At 39.2% G+C, this 18,008-nt stretch overlaps 1 protein-coding gene and 1 non-coding gene across 3 annotated transcripts in view; both read right to left on the bottom strand.

Annotated features, from left to right (window-relative positions):
* Positions 1–18,008, bottom strand: part of LOC125238235 (ABC transporter G family member 23-like) — a 100,878-nt gene that overhangs the window by 6,075 nt on the left and 76,795 nt on the right. For both annotated transcript variants that reach the window (XM_048145510.1, XM_048145509.1), the window contains 5 exons: positions 16,841–17,000; positions 15,239–15,501; positions 3,557–3,647; positions 1,071–1,209; positions 464–573 (listed from right to left, as the gene is read on the bottom strand). In XM_048145510.1, the coding sequence (XP_048001467.1) occupies positions 464–573; positions 1,071–1,209; positions 3,557–3,647; positions 15,239–15,501; positions 16,841–17,000 (763 nt within the window). The remainder of the gene's footprint in view (positions 1–463; positions 574–1,070; positions 1,210–3,556; positions 3,648–15,238; positions 15,502–16,840; positions 17,001–18,008) is intronic.
* Positions 86–159, bottom strand: Trnas-gga. Its single transcript has one exon. It is a non-coding gene; the product is annotated as a tRNA-Ser (tRNA).

The following is an 18,008-nucleotide window of genomic DNA, read 5'->3' as shown; positions in this document are numbered from 1 at the left end:
AGAGTAAATTATTTTTTTATTAAGCAGAAACGTCTGCTAACGATTCTAAACATTTTTATATTAAAGGAAAAAATGGAAAAATTTACGCTTCCGGCGGGACTTGAACCCGCACCATTTTTGCAATCCGTGCAATGCTCTTACCAATTGAGCTACGGAAGCCACGCCGGACTTCGCAAATCTTGGTAATCTTGGCAATTGGTAAGAGCATTGCACGGATTGCAAAAATGGTGCGGGTTCAAGTCCCGCCGGAAGCGTAAATTTTTCCATTTTTTCCTTTAATATAAAAATGTTCTTATTAGAGCTTAATGAAGCAAATTTGTAGGCATTTGCAGAATGGACATGAGAAATTGAAGATGAAAAAAAGTGGAAAAGAGTTCAAGATACAGAACAAAAGTGACAGTAGCTTGAATACGATGGGGCTTCAGCATGCTGAAAACAAAGATGATGAAATAAGTGAACTTACATCAGTGCTGCTGGTGACTACACTAAAGTCCTCCCGGGAATCGAACTGCCCCCGGCTCTCCACAGCGTTCACCACGCTATCCGGGATCACGTCAGGAGATGACGTTAAAGCTGAAAATAAAGAAAATGAAGTATTATTAAGAAATCAAATATTGCATCTGACAAACGTTTATAGAAGGAATAAGACTAAACTTGTATAAAGGAAATAGTAAAATTTTTGGTACAATGTACAGCTCACGTCTATATGACATCTGTGGTACTTGTTGCTGTATTTTTTGTATTAGGTGCTAGAAAAACATGGAACAAGCTAGAAAGAGAGAAATTCTTAGTCTCATTTGTTTATAGAATAGAGAGATTACCATTGATCCCTGCAATGTAATTGATTAGTATGTCTAGAATATAAACATTTTTGGCATGTATAAGTATTTTTGTCCTGCAGCAATGGAGATGTAAGCTGAACCCTATATAATATACGACCGAGGAAATTGATTCTTTAGCAATTTGTGGTTCAAGTACATTTGATTGACACATACATATGCTAAGAGCTGTAAAATCTAAAATGAACAAACAAGAAACATTAACATAAAAAAAGAAGGATTGATACTTACTAGATCTCCTAGGCGACAGCTCGTGATGCCTCATGGCGAGCTGCAGGAACGCTTCCTCCAGGTTATTGCAGTCTAACTTGCGCATCAGCTCTTCTGGGGATTCTTCTGCTAGTAGCTGGCCGTCTCGGAGTAGACCGATCTGTAAAGGAGATAAATAGAATAAGTAAGGAAAATTACTTAATGTTAGTGGAAAAATCTCCCTGTCGATGGCGAGCGGTATGATGATGAAAAGTGGACATTGGCATCATGTCATGTAATGTCATGTCAAACAGTTCCTCAGAACACAACCCATTGTACAGGCGACAGAACATACATAAGGAGGTGAAGTTTCTCCTTAGACTTAAGGGTTCAATACCGCCTGTGAGTTTGGGATCGTCGACAATTCGTACAGCGGGTCTCTGGACCGAGTCAAAGGGTATCCAGGTGCTCCTGCCCAAAGGTGACAGCATTACTCCATGTGGGATCTGACTTGCGACTTGTACAAGAGCAGTCTTTGCCCTGGAGTAAAGTATGCCCTCGCTCTATTGAGCACGCCGAGTTTTTTGGACGCCAACGCAGCTTTCGCTTCCAAGTGACAACGGAATTGGACGAGGCTCGAAATGTCGACTCCAAGGGTACGAAAATAACAGAATCTTCGTACTTAGGATTACTTTGTTGCACTGGACCTTGAGATCCATAAGAGATACATAACGATAAGATGTAAATAGCTCTAAACATATGTCTTGGAACTACTGGTGAAGAAATAAATACCTAATTAAAAACAAACAATACCCATTGTTTGTTTTTACCACAATAAATTCATAGTTTTATAAAGATCATCGCGTGCTGATCTGTTGATATAATTGATCATTGACGTTGTAATTGATGTTAGATACTCATCATTCTCATCAACATTGCATAAGACACGGTGAGTAATTTGCAATTAAATTGAGATATCATCGTTATCTGTAAAAGAAGGGCGAACAAGGAAAGGAAAGAAGGGGGGAGGAAAGGGGATCGTCATTAAAATATTTGAAAAGGAATAAAAACAGGATACAAGGCATATAAGTAACTAGCGGGTGATTTTGTGAATGTAGACGAACAACGGTATACATATTTCCATCTGCCGTGGCTAATATTTGAAATATTTGAATTGATTATTTCATGATCGCATTCATTCATGAAATGACCCTTTGGCTACATTATGAAAGGTTAGTGACTAATTCTATCATTGTGTTTCATAGAATCATCAAAATCTATAATCTGACCAAGATATGGATGAAATAACCAAGAAAGGTTATCGGAAGATGAGTTTTTGGAAGGTATAGATGATCTGATACCCACTTTTGAAATGATGAAAAGTGTTTCTGCTTTCACACTTACTTAATTTGTGGTAACAATTATAATAAGGCTTGGAGCCTTAACATGATAGGTGAAATTTAATCAGTTATTTTCATTCTTTCCTCATCAGTGAAAAATCCCATCCTGTATTCTTCCGTGTATAGTTTATAACTCGGAAATAAACTTTGATCTCGTTCCGTTGCATGTCTAACATAATTTGCATTATTTTAATAACCTTGACATAGACGCATTTGTTGTTGCAAGCGTTTGCGCAGCAGATTGGTCAACGCTTTAGAAAGTATTGAATTTGTAATGTCTGATTGGAATCTTGCAAAGATCTGATAATTTGGTTAGGCCACTGTGGTATTCTAATTCAATATTTTTCCTCAAGTCTTTTAAGTCTTTTTTAATTAGGTAAGGTAACGCATGAGAAAAATCTTTGTGAGATAGGATGTATTACACAATGTTATCGAAATTTGACAACCGCTTGAACCACTTCATTTGGTGTTTGAGTTACACACTGGCGTTTATTATCAAATCTATTCATCAAATGCCATAGAAATTGACTTAGCAATAAAAAATGTGCGATGAAAAAAATCAAGAACTTTACATGGAAAAATTCGCAATTTCGAAAACTTCCTTCACTGCATTGCTATAGGATTGAGCATGGTAAGCCTATTTTTAACCCCCGACGGAAAAACGACGGGGTGTTATAAGTTTGACGTGTCTGTCTGTCTGTCTGTTTGTCTGTCTGTGTGTGTGTCTGTCTGTGGCATCGTAGCTCCCGAACGGATAAACCGATTTCGATTTAGTTTTTTTTATTTGAAAGCTGTGTTAGTCGGGACGGGACTGTTCTTAGCCATGTTTCATGAAAATCGGTCCACTATGTCGCGGTCGGGGTTTTTTCAAAATTTTAATTTTGTGGTTAGGTTAGTTATTTACTTACTTATTCATCAGTTTTATCAAATTCTTGGGCCGCCCCTGGAATCCCGGAAAAATTGGCCGTTTCATTCATTTTGGCTATCTGACTTTGATATTTTCTTCTTTCTACTTTTAAATTTTCTTTATTATTTCGAAATAAAATTACAGGGTGGTGATGAGGGTTGAACTGGCGATTATTTGTGTAGGCATTTTTGCCTAAAGGGCTAAATTTTATTAATATTTACCTTGTGTGCCTGCTTTGTTTCGTCGATATAGTGTGTGGTGATGATGACTGTGGTGCCTCCTCTCGCCAGTTCTGACAAAAACTCCCATATTCTGTAAAGAGACGATTAGAATATTAAAATGTAATGACAAATGATGATACTGTAATTATGGAACGAGCCTCGATGGCTAATTGACTTCAATCAGTTTTACATTTTACACGTTCTTCTTCACAATAGTCTGAGATTCTCACAGAAATTTTCCGATATCAATTGAGATACTGATATTTTCAAAATGGTTTATTTCTTTATGAAAATCTTACAAACTTAAGCCCTTTTGAAACGTGACTCTAATTAATGAAGTCATTTTGATGACTGTTTGTTTACGTTTTTTGAACTTTGACTACAATTCTAGAAAATGTTGATCAAACTAAATATTTAGGAGTTATAGTTGACAGCAATCTTTCTTGGTCCAAACATATTCGTTACATATCGAACCGTATTCGTAAGCTAATTTTCATTTTCAAAAAAATTAGGCGTGTCTCTGACCCACACTTTCTTAGAACGGTCTACATTGCATTAACGCAATCACTGCTTACTTATTGTATACCGGTCTGGGGAGGTGCTGCCAAAACGCACTTGCTTCCACTAGAACGTGTTCAAAGAGCGATCCTGAAAGTCATGTTCTTTAAACCCATTACTTTTTGCACTAAAACACTTTACTCCATAGCTCGAGTTCTAACAGTTCGTCAACTGTATATTGAAAGAGTGTGCCTTAGACAACACAGATATGCCTCTAATATAAGTGCACGTCGCGCAGGTGGACGTAGAAAATATAAAGTATTTGACTCAGTGGCACATAATACAGTTTTTTATCGCCGTCAATTTAACTTTCTGGCTCCATTTATTTATAACAAAGTCAACGAACGTTTAGACATTTACAATAATAATAAACACTATTTGATAACAAGTATTCGCAACTGGACTTTGACCCTTAATTACTCAGAAACTGAAAAACTCCTAGAAATTGTTAGGTGATTGTTAAAATTTGTGCGAGCGTAAGCAATTTAAATAAGTCAAAATATTTAATTAAGGTAAATAAGCAAGAAGTTAATATACCAGGTAAAATCTAATAATAAACATACAATATAGTAAGTATAAACATAAAGAATTATCTGTTGATTTCAGAGACAGGAAGCCATCTTTTTCAAGTACAGTACTTCAAAATTCATAATACCACTTATTAAACTTTTTTTTTTTTTTTTTTTACTACAGCCTATAAATATATTTTGGAACAGTTCCTCATTCCACTTCACACTCGCGTTCTTCTACATAAACCACTACCACACGTAGGTATACACACACACGCACACACACACACACACACACACACACACACACACACACACACACACGCGCACGCACCCACATACACACACACATACGCACGCACACACACACACACATACACACACACACACATACACATACACATTGGTAATTATTCTTATTCCTAAAGTTAATAGTAGGTAATTTAATTCAATGTAGTGTTAGAAGTATAGGTATATACTTAATACTGATAAAAACAAAAGTCTATTATGTTTAATTTACTCGTTAATTACTATATCATGTAATTGTCCATATATCTTCCTGCAGCTGTTTTGATATTTGTTGAATATTCATAGTATATACTCGTAAAATTCGAAGCGATGTCCTAATAATATGATTTATATGATACTTTAGTAAGCGATTCGAACATGTTTAGAAACAATCAACCTTTGTAACATTGATAATAATAGCGGTGGTTTATTCCCTGACCCCTATATGACAGGTTAACCTAGTTTAGGGCTCAGGACACTATTCCAAGGCTATTTTACATTAACTCCATTATTCATATGTACTTTAAGCGATAACATACATCTCATAATGTAAATGTAATAAGCTGACACTCTGATACCTAAATAAAGCATTTTTCATTTTCATTTTCATTTTCAATTAGGTTTCAAGGTCTGATGATGAAGCCGAAAGATATGAACTGGAACTACATGATGGAACATCGTATTATAGCTGTTTTTGAGTTTCTTAGAAAAGTCTTGTAATGAACTTTGACTACGATTAGGTTTCAAGGTCTGATGATGGAGCCGGAAGATATGAACTGGAACTACATGATGGAACATCGTATCATAGCTGTTTTTGGGCTTCTTAGGAAAGTCTTGTAATGAACTTTGACTACAATTAGGTTTCAAGGTCTGATGATGGAGCCGGAAGATATGAGCTGGAACTATATGATGTAACATCGTATCATAGCTGTTTTTGGGCTTCTTAGAAAAGTCTTGTAATGAACTTTGACTACGATTAGGTTTCAAGGTCTGATGATGGAGCCGGAAGATATGAACTGGAACTACATGATGGAACATCGTATCATAGCTGTTTTTGGGCTTCTTAGAAAAGTCTTGTAATGAACTTTGACTACGATTAGGTTTCAAGGTCTGATGATGGAGCCGGAAGATATGAACTGGAACTACATGATGGAACATCGTATCATAGCTGTTTTTGGGCTTCTTAGAAAAGTCTTGTAATGAACTATGTCTACGATTAGGTTTCAAGGCCTGATGATAGTGCCGGAAGATAAGAACAGAAAAAGAGGGGGGGGGGGGCTCGAGGGGGGAAGCATGAAAGAAAGATCAACGTAGTATTTAAAATAATTTGGGTTAGCGTTTTCTTGTGACCTTTCAGAGCAAACAAAGGGGGGCTCGGGGTGCGAAGCCCCCCGCATAAAAGAAAGATCAACGTTGTATTTAAAATAGGTTGAGTTAGCGTTTTCTTGTGACCTTTCAGAGCAAACAAAGGGGGGCTCGGGGGGCGAAGCCCCCCGCATAAAAGAAAGATCAACGTTGTATTTAAAATAAGTTGGGTTAAGGTTTTCTTGTGATCCTTAAGAGTAAAGAAAAGGGGGGCTCGGGGGCGAAGCCCCCGCATGAAAGAAAGATCAACGTAGTATTTAGAATAAATTGGGTGAGCGTTTTCTTTTGACCTTTAAGAGCAAACAAAGGGGGGCTCAGGGGGCGAAGCCCCCCGCATGAAAGAAAGATCAACGTAGTATTTAAGTTGGGTTAGCGTTTTCTTGTGACCTTTAAGAGCAAACAAAGGGGGGCTCGGGGGGCGAAGCCCCCCGCATAAAAGAAAGATAAACGTTGTATTTAAAATAAGTTGGGTTAAGGTTTTCTTGTGATCCTTAAGAGGAAAGAAAAGGGGGGCTCGGGGGGCGAAGCCCCCCGCATAAAAGAAAGATTAACGTAGTAAGGTTAAGGTTTCCTTGTGATCCTTAAGAGTAAAGAAATGGGGGGCCCGCATGAAAGAAAGATCAACGTAGTATTTAGAATAAGTTGGGTTAGCGTTTTCTTGTGACCTTTAAGAGAAAACAAAGGGGGGCTCGGGGGGCGAAGCCCCCCGCATAAAAGAAAGATAAACGTTGTATTTAAAATAAGTTGGGTTAAGGTTTTCTTGTGATCCTTAAGAGGAAAGAAAAGGGGGGCTCGGGGGGCGAAGCCCCCGCATGAAAGAAAGATCAACGTAGTATTTAAGATAAGTTGGGTTAGCGTTTTATTGTGACCTTTAAGAGCAAACAAAGGGGGGCTCGGGGGGCGAAGCCCCCCGCATAAAAGAAAGATAAATGTTGTATTTAAAATAAGTTGGGTTAGGGTTTTCTTGTTACCCTTAAGAGCAACGAAAAGGGGGGCTCGGGGGGCGAAGCCCCCCGCATGAAAGAGAGATCAACGTAGTATTTAGAATAAGTTGGGTTAGCGTTTTCTTGTGACCTTTAAGAGCAAACAAAGGGGGGCTCGGGGGGCGAAGCCCCCCGCATGAAAGAAAGATTAACGTAGTATTTAAAATAAGTTGGGTTAAGGTTTTCTTGTGATCCTTAAGAGTAAAGAAAAGGGGGGCTCGGGGGGCTAAGCCCCCCGCATGAAAGAAAGATCAACGTAGTATTTAGAATAAGTTGGGTTAGCGTTTTCTTGTGACCTTTAAGAGCAAACAAAGGGGGGCTCGGGGGCGAAGCCCCCGCATGAAAGAAAGATTAACGTAGTATTTAAAATAAGTTGGGTTAAGGTTTTCTTGTGATCCTTAAGAGTAAAGAAAAGGGGGCTCGGGGGCTAAGCCCCCGCATGAAAGAAAGATCAACGTAGTATTTAGAATAAGTTGGGTTAGCGTTTTCTTGTGACCTTTAAGAGCAAACAAAGGGGGGCTCGGGGGGCGAAGCCCCCCGCATAAAAGAAAGATAAACATTGTATTTAAAATAAGTTGGGTTAAGGTTTTCTTGTGATCCTTAAGAGTAAAGAAAAGGGGGGCTCGGGGGGCTAAGCCCCCCGCATGAAAGAAAGATCAACGTAGTATTTAGAATAAGTTGGGTTAGCGTTTTCTTGTGACCTTTAAGAGCAAACAAAGGGGGGCTCGGGGGGCGAAGCCCCCCGCATGAAAGAAAGATTAACGTAGTATTTAAAATAAGTTGGGTTAGCGTTTTCTTGTGACCTTTAAGAGCAAACAAAGGGGGGCTCGGGGGGCGAAGCCCCCCGCATAAAAGAAAGATCAACGTTGTATTTAAAATAAGTTGGGTAATGGTTTTCCTGTGACCCTTAAGAGCAAATAAAGGGGGGCTCGGCAAAAAAGAAATACTTAAATTTTGTCTGAATTAGTTGAAATGTGACAATATTTTCTAATCGAGTCAAACAAAATCCCACTAGCTGAGAGCTTCAAAACAATGTATGGCGAAAGTATGTCTCTCTAATGTCTTCAAAAAGTTCGCGATGGCACATGTCTAAGTCTATATTGTCTGTCTTTTACGGATAACTTACTAGGTATAAACATTTTTATGATAATACCGTAATAATAAGGTAGCCGCTAGTTATTATTAAGTAGCAATTAGCAATAAGTACACGTTAAGCCACAAATGGCATGTAAAATCCGCCTACTTGAAATAAATTTATGTATAAATGTTAAAAGTATTTCATTATTAATGACTAAAAAGTATAAAATAAATTAATAGTTTAAAAAACACTATAAAACACGCTTTTATAAATGCACGTAAAAGCCAAAAATAAATTATGGATCGTTCAAGTTGTCTCTATTTGTGAGCTGAAGTTTAAAAACTATGTGCTTTTAATTATAATATTTGATTGTAAAAGCGTGGGGCGCTGGAACAGGAAAGACTTTCTTGTAAACAAATACTAATCCGAACTTCCTGGCGAATGAAGTTGCATAAGAACATAACGTTTACATATGCCGCCTAAGGGTTACCAAAGAGAACCAAAGATATCTCGTCCACGAACAAGAACTCCGCATCCTGTCACTGTAGACACTTTCCCCTTTTGTACTTTGATTACCGAAAAAAAGCGGCGTTCTAAGTGTCGGTGACTGTCGACTCTCCTATTAGCTACTAGCGCATATTTTGTCTGAGTTCGACAAACTGGTACCTACTTTGAACACTGACTTTTAATTGATTTGACTGTTTAATGTAGAACCTACTAGTCATGCTGCAACTCCAGTTAGCGCGTCAATCTGTGTAACCTCCTTCCCGTAACATAGCATAATTTGATTTATCAGCAAGTTATACAAAAAGTCTTTCCTGTTCCAGCGCCCCACGCTTTTACAATCAAATATTATAATTAAAAGCACATAGTTTTTAAACTTCAGCTCACAAATAGAGACAACTTGAACGATCCATAATTTATTTTTGGCTTTTACGTGCATTTATAAAAGCGTGTTTTATAGTGTTTTTTAAACTATTAATTTATTCAATATCCAATTACTCCTGCAAGATTTATGCGATTCCTTATCTGTTATGTTTCACAAAAATTGCGGTTTTTCCAACCACGTTAGTAGTTATTGTAATCCTAACTACGGTGGACAAGTCTACGGCCTGCCTGATGCTATCCAAGTATCCTTAGTCTATGGATGTCTGTAACCTGTGACTCCAGAGGTGATAAATATGCATATATTTATCATCATGGCCAGACCTAACACTTCACTCTAGTTGAGCTGTAACGTTTCTCTCACCAAGGTGCGGGACGTGGGTGACGTCATTTCCAAACTCAAATGGAATTGAGCGGGGCATGTTGCCAGGCAGAGTGATGGCAGGTGGACCAAAATGTTGACCGAATGGTGGCCGCTATCGGATGTAAGAAGCGCCTGGAATCCGTTGGCTCGTTGGGTGGACGACATTCGAAAAACTGCGGGGCACTTCTGGATGAGATTAGCCCAGGACCGGGATAAGTGGCGTACACGAAGGGAGGCCTATGCTCAGCAGTCGGCGATTAATGGCTGAAATGATGATGATGATGATGATGATGATGATGATGATGATAATGAACGTTTCCCTCGGTCAATCGGTTTTCAATTTCCATTTTCATTGTCTTCAGATTTTTTTTTTTTCACATAACTCTCATCCCTATTTTTATTTCATATTAATTTATTTATTGCATCCATGATCGTACAAAGTTGGTTACATGGTCTTAAACATTGGTACATACTGGTCAAAATCATAACTCTCCTTCGACTTTGACGTAATCTTGACGTAGTTTGCTTTTCAACACAATTTTGTAGCAGTTTGTAAAATGATAGAAAGACTAGCTCAAAGCGAATCAGACCGTGATGAATTTTCAAGGTCACTTACGATATCTTGGATATTACAATTAGTTAATTGTGATTCTGAGCGGGTAATTAAAATCATGCTCGTCGCGTGTACGACTCGCTTGGCTTGGTTCTCTTGTACAGTCAAATTCAAAAGACGTTGTCGTTCTTTAACGAAAAAAAAAAACCTACAAAAAGTACAGCTAAATGTACGGGTATGTTGAGCTAAATGCACAAACGCTCACTAATTTAAATAATATCTGTTTCGTAGCTATCTACCTCTCGCTCTTGTGTATTGGCGCGACAGAGCCAGACGACATTTCTGCGGCGTTTCGGTGGCGTTTGCGTCGCCGAAATGCCTATTCGGCTACGGGGCCTGTTCACCGAAGCAGGACTGAAAGCTTGCGGCCCGGGAGCTGGTCCAGAACGAGACGTCCGATGTTTCCTTTTAAAAACCTTAGTTTTTAGCGTAACTTGGCGCGTAGTCATTATATTTCTGGTCAGGTTTTACCACGATCTATGAAAAATGATTATCGCATAAAAATGTTGAAAACAATCACTGGATTTTGAACACTTTTCTGTAGCTAACTGTACGCAGTCACAAAGTCTCGGCCATTGTGCGCAGGCGCAGACGTGGTCGTGTTTAGCAACTTTAATTAAACATAGCATTGCCACTGCCACGCGCCACCGTGACGAATCTTACTTATAAACCGAGTTTTATTAATTCGCTGGTAGCTGGTATCCAGGTGCTCTTGTCCAAAGGTGACAGCATTACTCCATGTGGGATCTGACTTGCGACTTGTACAAGATCAGTCTTTGCCTCGGAGTAAAGTATCCCCTAGCTGTATTGATCACACCGGGTTTTTTTGATGCCAACGCAGCTTCTTAATCGAAATAAAATAATATATTTATAATAAAATTCACACTTATGCCAGGATTCGAACCTGTGACCAACGGGATTGCCGGCCCAGTCGCTCGAACTAAGCAACAGAGGTTTCCTTTAATAATAAAAAAAAAATGTTGTATCACTCGCAGACATTTCTGCACAATAAAATTAGTTTTGTCGTTACTCATTTTATATATAAGTACTACCAGAGTGCATTAGTACCTATAGTACTCTTTATTATACTGTGGTTAGGTCGTCAAAATGATTAGTCCATTTCCTATCTTCCATTTCTAACTTAAATAATAATTAATACAACATCAGCACTTTTCCACCATTGGTTCTTTGTAATAGGTATATTTTTCCATTTTTCTGATATAAATAAATATTGTCAAAGAAATTTGCCCAACAAAGACCAGCGATGCATCCAAAATAGCATTTCCAAATGTCGGCCTTGGGCTGTGCAATTGGCAACGAGTCATTCTTGCAGGTGTCCCCACTTCCGTAGGTATTTCAGCTAATTGCCTTATAAGACGCAGTGTGACAAGTTACATTTTTGCAACAAAAAAATCATTAGTCATTCATTGCTATTTATGGAAAGTCATTATTAAAAATATATTTTTCATAATAATGTCAAAGGTGAGTGAAAGAGTTGCGCTCGCTGAGATAAAATTAATGTGATCTTGATCTTATACATTGTCAGGGGCGGCTCACTCCGCGATTCTATCGCAGCGCTACAAGTACATGCTGGCGGCCGCGAGTTCGCGGCCTAAATTAGGGGTGACGCGCGTTCTCACGGAACGCACGTTCGCACTTTCTATTGTTACTTTACGTCGCGAGTTTTTTTTAAGGTTCATATGCGACGTCCGCGTGTGGAATGGCTAGTAATGCTTAGTTAAATAGACATCATGAATAAAATAAGACAATCTTACACAGAACAGATCTACTATTGATTAAGTCTCACGGAAAAGTTCAATAAGGCCTGTGATGTTGGGACTTAAACAAAAATATATAAATACCTATACCTAGAAAACTGGGAGAAGCTTGCGGAGAAGCGGACGGAGTGGCGAAAGTGCGTTGGAGATGGTCGCAAGTTCGTCGATGAGACCTGGTTTGCGGCACTTGCTGACAAAAGGGAAAGAAGACACCATAGCGAAACGTCGCAATCGGTTGCAAGCTTCCCTTGTCAGATGTGTGGCAAAATGTGTCGCTCTCGCATATGTCTCTTTAGTCATCAAAAGCGATGTCTCTCGGACATTGCACCATAAATCGTCTGAAATAGACGCTAAGGCCATTGATTGATTGATTTGATACCTAGAAAGTACCTAAGACTTTAATAGTATAACATTTTATCCGATTATTAATTCGTTTTAATCCATAGGCAACCCTATCGTCCGACGCTGCGCACGTGCGGCTCGTTTCTTGGTTAGAATTTTGTAGGCATTTAAAATGGCGGAATTTCGTGAACATCAAAACAGTGGGCCTTCTGTACCTACTTGTCCTATTATATATTTTGTGACATTGTCCAAGATTAATAAAGCGGCAACCGTTGGAAAAAATGTCCTCCAATCCTTTTTGATTGAAGAAATCACTATCGAATCAGTGTGAAATATTATTTAGAATAGCTCGAATAAAACTGCCTGTCGAATCTTACTAATTTTATACAAGCACAGTAGCAATAAAGAGTACTGTCGTACAGAATAGCTATTCCCGCTCCCCGCTGAAAGTGCCGCCAACGCCCTCTCGGCTACCTCAGAGTTATCGCCTGTCAAAAACGCGAACAGTCGACCTGTCATATTTCACTCATACAAGCATGGTACGCGTTCACCTACACGAGCTTAGACTGTGTGCTAGGAACGCGCCTCTTTCATATATTTGATCGCCAGTGTCCGAGGTGAGATAAGTACAAGGATACCACCGTATCGTTTGCCACAGATCGAAATTGTCATCTTGGCTACTCTTGCGTGAGGACGAGGAAGACACTAAGGAAATATTTACATAATATTTTATTATTTTGTTTTTATTTACGTCCTTGCTTTGATATTGACAGTCAATTAAGATCCTTAAACGAAGGTTTACTAAAACACACAGCTTTAAGTGGGACAGGGCTGTGTATAAAAATATAGGTAAATACTTCTTTGTTGATCAAAGGGCTAAGAAGAAGAAAATAAAATCCTTAAAAAACCTTGTACTGCATATTATATTGGGTACATATATATATAGGACATCAAAATATTTTGTGATTAAAATTAAAGTGGACGCTGATTCGATTCCAGCCTTGGCAGCTGAAAGCTTTGGTAATTTTCTCTTGTATACTGGTCGTTGTTTTCCATTGGTGTCGGTCGACTCAGGACACTTGTATTGTATGAGCTTTAATTGTTTGTCTTGCACGCCGCAGGCCCGGCCCCGCACGCCAGATAATAGCGTTTTCACATAATCAGATTCGATATGGGATGCAGGATCGATATCCCAGACATTGAAAACGCCATCTTTGATTTTCGCCTTTGAAATCCTTCCGATATCGGATCGGATAATGTGAAAACGCATTAAGAGCGTGCACTCAGTCCTTACAGGAAGCTCCTGGTATAATTTATTCCTATTTAAAATCCGTACTTCCTTGCAATTAAATATTTATCTAAAACACGGTCAAGAGTCAAGTCACGTAACGCCGAGGACTGAGCAAACTTTCAATCGTTTTGTGGAAATCGGAAACACCTTGACATGCTCGTTTGTTCATCTGGGTAAATAACTCAGTGAGGTGTGGATGTTAATGATTAAGTACTCGGTCTTTAATTTATAGTCTTACAAAGTTTTTGCACGTTTAAACTATTTCAGGTCAATGAAAATAATTAGATGTTTAGCGCCTACTTAAAATTAGCATTCTTCAAGCCGAGTCAATTCTTATTTAGATTGGCTTTTCTCCATTATTTGAAAGAAGTAGGTACCTACTTGACTATTATGTCGGGAAATTTTGCATGAATTTGTAATGAATGAAACATCGGAACCATATCATTTATAAGACTGCTCAAGTACAATTGTTGGTTCATCTAGGAAAAGCAGCTCAGGTTCAAGTACCAAAGTTGCCGCTAAGGAGACCCTTCTCTACTGTCCTCCTGATAAGAGCTTAATAAGTCTCCCAGCAGGAGGAAGGTCCAGAAGGTTGCTGAGGACATATTATCCTTGAGAAACTTTTCACTATCATCATCATAAATTTAGGAGTTAATCTCTTGTCGGTGGAGTATTTTCGAGCTTTTTAGAGTTCCGTAGTCAACTAGTTTCAAGTAGTCAACTAGGAACCCTTATAGTTTCGCCATGTCTGTCTGTCCGTCCGTCCGTCCGTCCGTCCGTCCGTCCGTCCGTCCGTCCGTCCGTCCGTCCGTCCGCGGATAATCTCAGTAACTGTAAGCACTAGAAAGCTGAAATTTGGTACCAATATGTATATCAATCACGCCAACAAAGTGCAAAAATAAAAAATGGAAAAAAATGTTTTATTAGGGTAGCCCCCATACATGTAAAGTGGGGGCTGATTTTTTTTTTCATTCCAACCCTAACGTGTGATATATTGTAGGATAGGTATTTAAAAATGAATAAGGGTTTACTGAGATCGTTTTTTGATAATACTAATATTTTCGAAAATAATCGCTCCTAAAGGAAAAAAAAGTGCGTCCCCCTCCCCCCCCTCTAACTTTTGAACCATATGTTTAAAAAATATGAAAAAATCACAAAAATAGAACTTTATAAAGACTTTCTAGTAAAATTGTTTTGCCAGCTCTTTGACTACGTGATACAACACGGCTCCTACCTTTTCTTTTATTTGGTCCATGTAACTGCGTCTGGGCTTTTCTCGACCTCTCTTACGTCCTATCCGTCCCTCCAGAATAGTAATAAAAAAGTGGAGTGGTTTCACTCTAGAGACACCTAAAATAACATGCTAATTACTCTTTAAAAGACTCACATTTCTCTTAGTACTGGATCTAATCCAACTGTAGGTTCATCTAGGATTAGCAGCTCAGGTTCGTGAACCAAAGCTGCCGCTAAGGACACTCTTCTCTGCTGCCCTCCAGATAACTGCTTAATAAGTCTCCCGGCAGGAAGAAGATCTAGAAGGTTGCTCAGGACATATTATCCTTGAGAAACTGTTCACTCTAGAGACATCTAAAATAGCTTGTAAATTACTCTTTAAAGGATTCTCTCACCTTTCTCTAAGTACTGGATCCAAGCCAACTGTAGGTTCATCCAGGATAAGTAGCTCAGGTTCATGTACCAAAGCTGCCGCTAAGGAGACTCTTCTTTGCTGCCCTCCAGATAACTGCTTGATAAGTCTTCCGGCAGGAGGAAGGTCTAGAAGGTTGCTGAGGAACTCGAAGCGATCACTGAGTTTCTTCATTTTCATGCCGTAGATTCGACCGAAGTAGTAGATGGCATCGCGAACTGTTAGTTCCCCGACTAGAGCTATGTCCTGAAAGTAAAGAGTATGAGTAAGTAAAGCATAGACATATATAAAGAGGTGGAGGCAAGGGTTTCGGACCCTTAGGGTTCGATTGAGTCATCAAGTATATATGCGAAGCTGACAGAAAACTGTTTCATGTTTTTGAAATCCTCAAATCCTGGATCGGATGTCTTTAAAAATGCGTTGTCTTCTGTTGGATGTCTTTAAAATTACACCATAATATCATAACATACTCGTATATATATTGAATTTATTGATAAATTCGCCATGCAATTTTGCAGCTCACTATACCACGGCGGTCGGCGTGGCGTAGTAGTAATCACGTTGGCTTCCTAAGCCGAAGACCTGGGTTCGACTCTCGACTCCGCCAGCAGTGGACTTGATCGCTTTTTCTTTGGTATCTATTTCTGTCTATAATTCTAAACTACTGAACTATCATCATGTAATGTATCTAATACCGGAATAGAATGTTTGCGTGTCACATCTTCCTATCTTCTAACCACCTATAAATTATGTCCGTAATAACGAAACTTAGTTTTACACCTTATTAGCATACGATAAGGTACAAAGTTAATCTACTTTTTCTAGAAGACGGATATAGGTAGGTACAGGCAGATTACGTATAAAGGTCATCAGTTATAAATTGTTTTGAATTGTTTCCGTCAGAGTTGCTAAAGAAAGTATCTTCCCACACTTATTTTTTTATATTACGAGTAACTTCAGAAAAAGTGATAATGAATATAATGGTTTGATAAAATAGCGTTAATAATGAATATAATGGTTTGTCAATGAGGCTTCTCTGAATCGTTTTTTTTTTTTTTTGCCAGGCTCTTAGGTCCCGGCGTATTATGCTTATAATGTTATCACTTATCCACGTGGATGACACATTTGTAACTCTCAAAATGACATACTTGCCAAAGCGTGACGGATACTTTATCCACATAGATAAGTGATATAACCTAACCACAAAATTAAAATTTTGAAAAAACCCCCGACCGCGACCTAGTGGACCGATTTTCATATTATATCGACATAATTTATGTGATTGGTGGATTTTGAAGTTTGCTCTCAGAAGGAGTACAAGGACCTGGCGCTTCAGTGTTGCTTCCTCATCTAGTGTTATGTTACAAATATCTATATCTGGCGCAAATTATTATAAACATAATTTAGGACCTGTCAGGAGTAGAATGGCCTAGGCCTCAGCAAGATTTATGTCCTATAATAAAAAAAGAAACTCTATTTTGTTTGACCTCTTGCCCTAGCCCCACCTGAATCGTCATACTTCGCAGCTTATTTTAAGGGACATAACATCAACATATCATACCATGTTTGAAAAAATTATACTCACTTGTGGCATATACCCAACCCTGGGTCCGGGAACCCCGCTCCCCTTTTCCCCTGGCCTTCCCCCCAGCACCCACACTTCCCCGCTGTCCAGCTGTCTTCTGCCTACGATGCAGGAGAGCAGTGTAGTCTTTCCACATCCTGATGGGCCGAGGAGACCGTATCTGTAAGACAAAATATTTGTTCAGTTTCGCCGTGTGAGGTCATCATCATCATCATCATCATCATTTCAGCCATTAATCGCCCACTGCTGAGCATAGGCCTCCCTTCGTGTACGCCACTTATCCCGGTCCTGGGCTAATCTCATCCAGAAGTGCCCCGCAGTTTTTCGGATGTCGTCCACCCAATGAGCCAACGGATGCCAGGCGCTTCTTACATCCGATAACGGCCACCATTCGGTCAACATTTTAGTCCACCTGCCATCACTCTGCCTGGCAACATGCCCCGCCCAATTCCATTTTAGTTTGAAAATGACGTCACCCACCCGTCGGATCTCGACATTCCTCACTCGATCTTGGAGTTTAATGCCGAGCATGGTGCGCTCCATCGCTCTCTGTGCTACCCGTATCTTATGCACAGCCTTTTTAGTGAGCGTCCATGTCTCGGCACCATATGTCATGGTGGGCAGGACACACTGGTTGAAGAGACGAGTCTTCAGGCATTGTGGAACATTATTTGACTTAAGGATGTCCGCTAGTTTGTTGAATGCCGCCCAGCCTAGCTGGATGGTGTGAGGTAATGGGCGTTTTCCAAAATAAATCCAGAATATCGAATTTCACCAGATCTGGACGCGTTTGGGCTCATTCTTCTCAGAATCACGAGCTGATTCGATCCTGACGATAAAGAAATGTGTCCCAAATGTTCCATACAAAATTCGTGTTTCCAATACGTCACGCACGTAGTAAGTTCATACTAAAATCGTGACGTAAAAGGAAAAAAAAATTAGGACACATTTTTTTATCGTCAGGATCGAATCAGCTCGTGATTCTGAGAAGAATGACACGTCCAGGCAGGTAAGTATGGTCGCGCGATAAATGATAAAACATCTGGCCGTCCCTATCGCATTATTAGCTATTTAACTTTTTATTTTAAATATTATGTGCTGTATTCTTTTCCTGTACAATAAAGTGTTTACTTACTTACTTATTAGTGCGCTTTTGACAGGAGATAAC

This window comes from Leguminivora glycinivorella, chromosome 23, assembly GCF_023078275.1.
Source record: "Leguminivora glycinivorella isolate SPB_JAAS2020 chromosome 23, LegGlyc_1.1, whole genome shotgun sequence".
NCBI classification, from domain to species: domain Eukaryota; kingdom Metazoa; phylum Arthropoda; class Insecta; order Lepidoptera; family Tortricidae; genus Leguminivora; species Leguminivora glycinivorella.
The sequence above is the reverse complement of the archived record's forward strand: the minus strand, read 5'-3'. Positions and strand labels throughout refer to the sequence as shown.